We start from the raw sequence: 8474 nt of genomic DNA on the forward strand, positions 1-8474 counted from the left end.
GTTGGGGATAATAGCAAATAGGTGCCACTTAATTTGGCATGATATAGTACATTATATTGCACTAAACTCTCCTGTCAGAATAAAAAAATAAATAACTCAGTATAAACAGAGATTTTAAACTGGACTATTTAAATGGTCATACATGTTATGATACTCAAATAAGAAGTGGACAAGCAAGTGTTTCTAACAAATGAATGTACAATCACTTTATCTGATAAGATTTATGAAAAACAAATAGTTTGCTTCATGATCTTTGCCATTTACCCTGGGACAAATCGGTACAGCATATATGAAGAGATTTCTTTCTGCTGGACCATCTGCTACGTAATCTAGTGAATCCTAACTAATATGGGGGTCAGAATGGTTGATAGAGAAGAAACAGAAGTAATATATCACAGTGCCAGTTGGAGTGGCTGTATTCACACAAAACCTCCAATCCACCCGTGAAGCAGAGGCTGTAAGTCACAGGTATGGCTGAATGATGATAGTAGATCCACTCGGGCAGATGCCTCAGTGACAAAAACTTACTCTGTCTCCATTTTTAACATTTAAGTCAGTTCTGAACATATCTCAGGAATTAGGACACAGAGTAAGGGAGGGTTTAGAAGTCTAAATTAATTCCTAAAAATTTCTGAGATCCAGGCCAGAAGACTTCTAAGAAGTTCAAACTAAGAGGTGATTTTTAAACTTTTTTTAAAAATTAGCCAAAATAATAACAAACATAATGTATAAAGATGGTTAAGATCTGTGAATTACAACAGTGGCCCTAAACTTTAGTATATTTAAGAATCACTGCTGCTGCTGCTGCTAAGTCGCTTCAGTCATGTCCAACTCTGTGCGACTCCATAGACGGCAGCCCACCAGGCTCCCCCGTCCCTGGGATTCTCCAGGCAAGAACACTGGAGTGGGTTACCATTTCCTTCTCCAATGCAGGAAAGTGAAAAGAGAAAGTGAAGTCGCTCAGTCATGTCTGACTCTTCACGACCCCATGGACTGTTGCCTACCAGGCTCCTCCGTCCATGGGATTTTCCAGGCAAGAGTACTGGAGTGGGTTGCCATTGCCTTCTCCGAGCCACTCCTAACGACTCTGATTCAATAGCTCTGGGACCAGGTTCAGAAAGCTACAGTTTAGTAGGTATCCCAGGGGACTCTGACATGGGTAATATGGTCTAGCATCCACAAATTCAAAACAATGACTTTAAGGGGCCAAAAAAAAGACTACAGTTGGATAACTACTATAACCTTGAGGCTAGTGGAATGATATCAGATGGTCTCTGCCTTTAAGTTGCTCATGATCAGCTCAGGAGGTCAGACACCAAAAAACTTACCATGTGAGATAAGGTAATAAGTAGTTTACAAGTAGCATTGTGAAAGGTCTTAGAACATACAAAGGTGTAGGCAATAATCTCTGTTATCAGAAAGGATGAGGGAGGGAGTATTTCTTTTCTGGAAAAATAATTCTTAAGAAGTGACATGTGTGCTGTAATTCAGTTACTGATATTTATAGCTTACTCTTTTTTATTTCTGGTCATCGCCTGTTCATACTGCCTTTTCATATGCTTACGGTGTCCAGTGTTGTTTTTGAGTTTTGGTCTATTTGGTTTCTTCACGTTTATTTCAAAGGGCATTCAAGGTTAAAAATAATCATCATTCAGAACTTATTTAGAACTATGACCTCCCCTACTCTATGTAGTCAGCTTTTATCTTGGGTTCTGTCTTATAACAGCTTTATACTCTTTGAGTTATTAAAAGACCAGTACTGTGCTGTTTGGGCTTCCCTGGTGGCTCAGCAGTAAAGAATTTGCCTGTATTGCCGGAGCTGCAGGAGACTCAGTTAGATCTCTCTGAGTCTGGAAGATCCCCTGGATGAGGGCATGGCAACCCAATCCAGTATTTTTGTCTGGAGAATCCCAAGGACAGAGGAACCTGACAGAGGAGTCCTTAGGGTCACAGTTGGACATGACTGAAGCAACTTAGCATGCACGCTCACAGTATGCAATTTGTTCCCTTTTTTTGGCTCAAAACAATTTTCTGACTCAGGTTCCAAGATACTGTTGATCTGTGGTGGGTATTCTCATACTGCAGCATTCTACCACTAATTTCCATAATCCAAAGTGACTATATGATAAAGCAAATCATTTTGCCTACAGGTGCTTCAAAGTTTACTGAGGAAGTCAGCCTTATTTGAGATAATTGACATCAGCAGGCCAACAAATTTGGAATGCTGAAAGAAAATTTAAGGCCTGAAGAATAAAAGTACAGTCAGATGTGATCCTCTGGAGTATGAGCCTAAACTCTTTTCCATTGTTATAATTGTATGCAGAATTCCTGAGATATATCTAAAATTTGTTTAATATTTTAGGCCTACAATCAACATTATCTCTTTAAATAGCAGAACTTCTGGCTGAAGAATGTGAAATTCTAATAGTACAATTAACATACATTTACAAGTAAACTTTAATATATATATATATACATATAATTGCTTCTTTAATGCAAACACACACAGTGTTTAAATACTTGAATATTTTATGTTTACTTCATCAATCCTTTTCAAGTAAACACTGTCCTACTTCAAACTAACAGACTGAGTTATTCTATTAAATATTTAAGGCTTGCCCAGTGGGAAAGATTTCTATCCCAGAAATGTCAAAAAGTTAATTAGCTATATCTCCTCTGCAGCCTATACTTAGGGAAGGATATGGCCTCCCACACTCCCTCAGGGACAACACAGAGCAGCCTAGGACACAAAAGAAGACAGATTGAGGCCCATAAATCAACTCCCTAGTGACTTTCTGGAGCTGCCCCAGATCAGGGGAGCCCTCCCCCTTCCCTGACCCAGACTACAGTCCTGAAACTGAATAGAACATGGCAATAGAACATGGCAGGGGGGAACCCAGCAGGCAGGATCGTTCTCTACAATGTGTTAATTAATTATGGAAAAAACAAAAATTCAGTGGAAAGGACTTCGAATGTTTAGCAATTATATTTTCTTCTACGCAATAGTAATATCAACCCAAAACTGTAAGTTTGAGGGTGACATGAGGTGGAGGGACAGTGAGAAGGACACAAGAGTGTGAGGGAGCCTTGAGCTACTTCAGCCAGTAAAGAATTGAAACAGGAGTCAGCTTCAGAATTTGTCATGTTTTACTATGGTCTTCCTAAATAAAAGGGAACAGGTGAGAGAAAAATATGATAGAATCCTTCTGCTACTAGGCTGTCCCTCAAGTGTTTTGAATGAACCTCAAATCTTCCTTTTGTAGGGCTTTCCTTTTATACTGGCCACTGCATCGTAGTGTCAACTAATATATGGTTGTCTGTTGCCAAGTCAGTCATTCCAAAAGGGAAGTTCACTGATGTGTGGAGGCACTTATTGAAAAGTCAGAGTTCAGAAGCTAAAAAACCAGTCCTATCAAAGTGAAGTGTAAAAAAGAGTAGATCAGAGGGAATCTAGAGACTGGTGGAGGATAGTTATTTGAGGGTTCATAAGGAGAATTCCTTCAAGGATATTATTCAAGGATATTAATGCTAACAAAAGGAAACCACGTTTGTTGAATTACAGTAACAGAAAACAATGGAAAAATAGCAGTTTGTGCCTTTCAAACCTGTGTTTGTAAGCTGCATAAATAACAACAGTGCCTGCAATTAAACCCCAATGAATTCATCCTTGCTAAATTATACTGGATCAAAGTAACATTTCCAAAACACCTACTAGGTGCAAGGTACTATGCTAATTGCAGTGAAAAACATTTTAAATAATAATAAAAACACAAGACGTGGTCCCAGCATTTTGGGTATTTTTTAAAACTCACTGAACAAGACAGGATCTGTTATGCATGAACTGAAAGAGCCAAATAAATGAGAAGAAACTAATTGGAATCATAATGTTTGCCATAGATGCAGACTGGTATGATTTGGGAAAATTTCAGTTTACTCTCCATGCAATGGAAGACTATTGAAAAGTCTTCATATTCCACCAATGATATGATTGAAAAGAGTACCTTGAGCATCACCAACTTAAAATTCTAAAAGTAAAACAGGATCTCGTATGTGAAACAGGAGGCTAGATCAAAAGGATTCTCAATGTTAGAAAAGCAAAGATGTCTTTAAATTTAAGTAGGTAGGAGAAAAAAAGTTAATTCATCTCCCAACTTCTGAATTTAAAGAAATAAATTGAATACCTTGAAGAAAAAAGCCAAAGAGCACCTCAGTTTTCTGTGTATGTATGTGTGTGTGTTAGTCGCTCAGTCGTGCCTGGCTCTTTGCCAACCCCATGGGCTGTAGCCCACCAGGCTCCTCTGCCCATGGAATTCTCCAGGCAAGAGAATCCCTGGAGTGGTTGCCACGCGCTCCTCCAGGAGATATTCCTAACCCAGGTATTGAACCTGGGTCTTCTGCACTGCAGGCAGATTCTTCACCATCTGAGCCACCTCCTGGGCAAATGCAAATAAAGAAAACCATAACCACAACCTACCCAGCACCTATCAGGGTGGTGTTCCTTGTGGGCCCTTTCTGAGGATTGGTAGAAACTGTGTTTTTTAATCTCTGTTTTTATGCTTGTCCCAAGATCTTTTAAGGAAGGGGGTGGGGCAGGGGGAAGAGGCAGACGCTGTATAAAAGAAGCTGCCTTGAGAATATTCTAAAACACACACAAAAACTTCCTAGGTTAGGAAACTTACCAGATTTGGCAGCTGATGGACCCAGTGATGGACCCAGAAGCAACCACGGTTTATTTGGAATATCTCTTTGTTACAAGTCACAATCCTGAAATTGAAGAGACCCACTCCCATGTTCCTTATACATCAGTCTTCCTTCCGGTCTTCTACACAGCTGTGTTCCTGATTGGAGTGTCTGGGAACCTCATTCTCATGAGTGCACTGCATTTCAAACGGGGCAGCAGAAGACTGATTGACATCTTTATCATCAACCTGGCTGCCTCCGACTTCATCTTCGTCATCACTTTGCCTCTCTGGGTGGATAAAGAAGCATCTCTGGGACTGTGGAGGACAGGCTCTTTCCTATGCAAAGGAAGCTCCTACGTGATCTCAGTCAACATGCACTGCAATGTCTTCTTGCTCGCCTGTATGAGTGTGGACCGCTACCTGGCCATCGTGTGTCCGGCCATATCCAGGAAAGTCAGGAGGAGAGACTGTGCCTATGCAGTCTGTGCCAGTGTCTGGTTTGTCTCCTGCCTTCTGGGGTTGCCTACCCTTCTGTCCAGGGAGCTTACCCCGATTGATGGTAAACCATACTGTGCAGAGGAGAGGGCCACTCCCATCAAACTGACTTGGGCCCTGGTGGCCTTAATTTTTACATTTTTTGCGCCTTTGGTGAGCATTGTGTCCTGCTACTGTTGCATCACAAGGAAGCTGTGTGTCCATTACCAGCAGTCGGGAAAGCATAACAAAAAGCTGAGGAAATCCATAAAGATCATCTTTATCGTTGTGGCAGCCTTTGTTCTCTCCTGGCTGCCCTTCAATACTTTCAAGCTCCTGGCTATTGTCTCTGGGTTGCAGCAAGAGCTCTACCTGTCCTCAGCTTTTCTCCAGCGGGGGATGGAGGTGTGCGGGCCCCTGGCATTTGCCAACAGCTGCGTCAACCCCTTCATTTACTATATCTTTGACGGCTACATCCGCCGGGCCATCGTGCGCTGCTTGTGCCCTTGCCTGAAGAACTATGACTTTGGGAGCAGCACCGAGACATCAGACCTCACGAAAGCTCTCTCCAACTTTATTCACGCAGAGGATTTTGCCAGAAAGAGGAAGAGGTCTGTGTCACTCTGAAAAGGACAGTGACATTTCAAGCTCTGTTGATGGGGTTGAAGGGTTCATTTATGCCCACGACAAAGAAAGAAGAAAAGTATTGCTAATAGTATTCATATTGCTTATGAATACAAAGAAGTGTTCATTTTTAAAGAGACATCTAGAAAGCCTCGGTGTTCATGGATATAATTAGGTTATATGCTGTTTTTTGTTTTTTGTTTTTGTTTTTTTTTTTGGTTTGAGCTGAATAGCCTTATTTGACCCTTGCCAGTCAAGTTCACTGGGCAAAATACAACTCTTCTAAGTCTTGAACTCTGAGATAAGGCTCCTGCTTGGACCAGTTCCTTTCTTCATGGGTGTTAATGCACATTCCAGCCTTTTCCTCTCTCAGGAAACTTGATCCCCACCACCCTTCATACTGGGCTCCAGAGTGGACTGCATGTAAAGGATTCCACCCAGTTGTAACTGGTGAGAAATATGGTGACAATGCAGATAGTAAAAAACTGTAATATACCTGTGCTCAGTAATTACTTGTTCCTGAGTAATGAAGTCAGGTTCTGGCCTTAATCTTTGATCACCCTTAATTTGGTGATTCCATACCACCTTCCAACCTTGTCTTTCACCCTATACCATTCACAGTGACTTTGGGCTGGTGAAACCTCATGGGGAAAAAATCATTCTGTATTGTGTTTATGATTTAGGACTTACTTTACCACTTAGTCTTCAAGAATATTTTGACATAGGATAAGCTTGGACTTTTGTTTTCCTTATAAGATATATTGGTTAAAATGTATCTCATTATAATGGTATAATAACTACTTTTCAATGAGGTTTTACTGTGCTCTTGTTTTCCTTTTAGCCTTTATAAATTAGGATATGACTTTGTTTTAATTACATGTTTTTAATTACCTAGTTATCTAGTTATCAAATAAAAATGTTACTACTACTATAATTGGAGGTCATCTAATGCTTAGCTACACCCTCATGCAGATTATCATTTTGTATTTTAATTAAAATGTTAATGCTGCACATTCCCTAGAGCATCATTTGCTTGGTATATGTAATTTCACAATTTGATCCGATAATACAGGAAGACAGGATGCTCAGTATTCAGGTGAAGGGAAAAATCTGTAACAAAAATGTTACTGATATTTTACATGTAGTTTTTTTAAACTCAAAAACCTTCGAGAACTCCTTCAACTGATAAATATTTACTGAGCCAATTCATACCTATATTCCTTTCAAAACTTTGAAGTTAAAATGTAATTAGCAGCAACCACAAAAGACTTTGCAGCAGCAAGCCTACTATTGTAAATACCTTTTGATTCAAGATAAAGTAGTTTTTTTACCTCCACTGTTGACACAAATGAATTACTATTTTAGTTTTAAATGTTAGGTTTGAAAATCAGAGAAAGCTTCAAATCTTTTCAGAGATGACATAATTCAGGATCATCCTATGTACCTTAATATTAAGAGAAATCTCAAATATTGGGCATCTTCTTATAGTCTGTCTAGAAGTTTTGGGTTTGATAAATTGGTTAATTTATTAATTTCTCTTAAACTTTTATTAAATAAAAATATAATTTCATTATAAAAGTGTTCATCTATGTTGTATTAATTGCTATTAACATATCAATTAACACTGATACCCTAACAGTGTTTTAACAAATTATCATAGATATAGAAATAAAAAGACTGTAAATCGTAAGAAATAAATTTTCTTGGAAAACTTCAAAAGTGAATTCAACATAATTAAATAGATTGCCAAGCATTAAGTAAAAACAAAATACAAGATATTTACTTTTCAGAAACAAATCAACAAAAGCACTGTAACTAATCAATGCCTTTGAGAAATGCTACCTTTAGAAAACAGCCCAATCAGCTGCAGTATTTGTTAGGAAATGAAAAAACCTGGGTTACTTGGTTTAACTTCACCTTTAATGTTGGGACATTGAACAAATCATTTTAATCTTTCATATCTAAATGTCATTGGTAATATCCATGCCCATAATATCCTTAAGTTTAAGACTAATAAATACAAGTAAAAAGTTCCTTAAATATTAAAAAGTTATGTAAAATGATTGTATCTATCATTAATTATTGAATGTTACATAAAAATTTCCAAACTAGATTATTAAATGACTCTTAATCATTTTCATTTAACAAATATTAGAGTCTATCTTACTTCTGTATCATCCCTTTTATTTTTCCATTTTAACACTAAAGAAAATATAGTATTGTACTTTTAAATATTTTAAGTGGATATGCTGTGTGCCTTATAAAAATCTTAGCATATTTTATATTCATAAGGTACCAGTGATGGAAGGAATATAGGCATAATTCTACAGATAGCATAACTGATAGAAAAAAGTATAAATGTAATTAATAAGTCACTATGAAAACTTACCGCAGAAAAGCTCTCCATTAAAGCCTGGATAAGAAGTTGTCTGATAACTTATAATTAATTTAAAAATTAAGGCACACACAGTCACAAACACACATTTAGTCCATTTGGGCCATATAGAAAGATGAAAACTAACCTGACATTCCTGGGAGTCCCACAGTTCGTCCTCTCTAACAAGTCAAAATTACCCCAGAGTGAGAACAACACTAAGTAAGAACAGTCTTGAAGGAAGCTATGTGCGTGACTGAAAGGAGACATAAGTTACTAGGGGTCACAAGTTAATTTTTAAATAGACGCAGAAATACACA

General features: G+C 38.2%; 1 protein-coding gene across 1 annotated transcript; it reads left to right on the forward strand.

The window, feature by feature from the left end:
• The first annotated feature begins 4506 nt into the window (after positions 1-4506).
• On the forward strand, positions 4507-7453 carry GPR15 (G protein-coupled receptor 15). The gene has a single exon (XM_006047804.4). It carries the CDS (start codon positions 4695-4697, stop codon positions 5781-5783), a length of 1089 nt encoding a protein of 362 aa, XP_006047866.2. The 5' UTR covers positions 4507-4694; the 3' UTR covers positions 5784-7453.
• The last annotated feature ends 1021 nt before the right edge of the window (positions 7454-8474 follow it).

The sequence above is a fragment of the Bubalus bubalis genome, chromosome 1 (genome assembly GCF_019923935.1).
Source record: "Bubalus bubalis isolate 160015118507 breed Murrah chromosome 1, NDDB_SH_1, whole genome shotgun sequence".
Taxonomy (NCBI): Eukaryota; Metazoa; Chordata; class Mammalia; order Artiodactyla; family Bovidae; genus Bubalus; species Bubalus bubalis.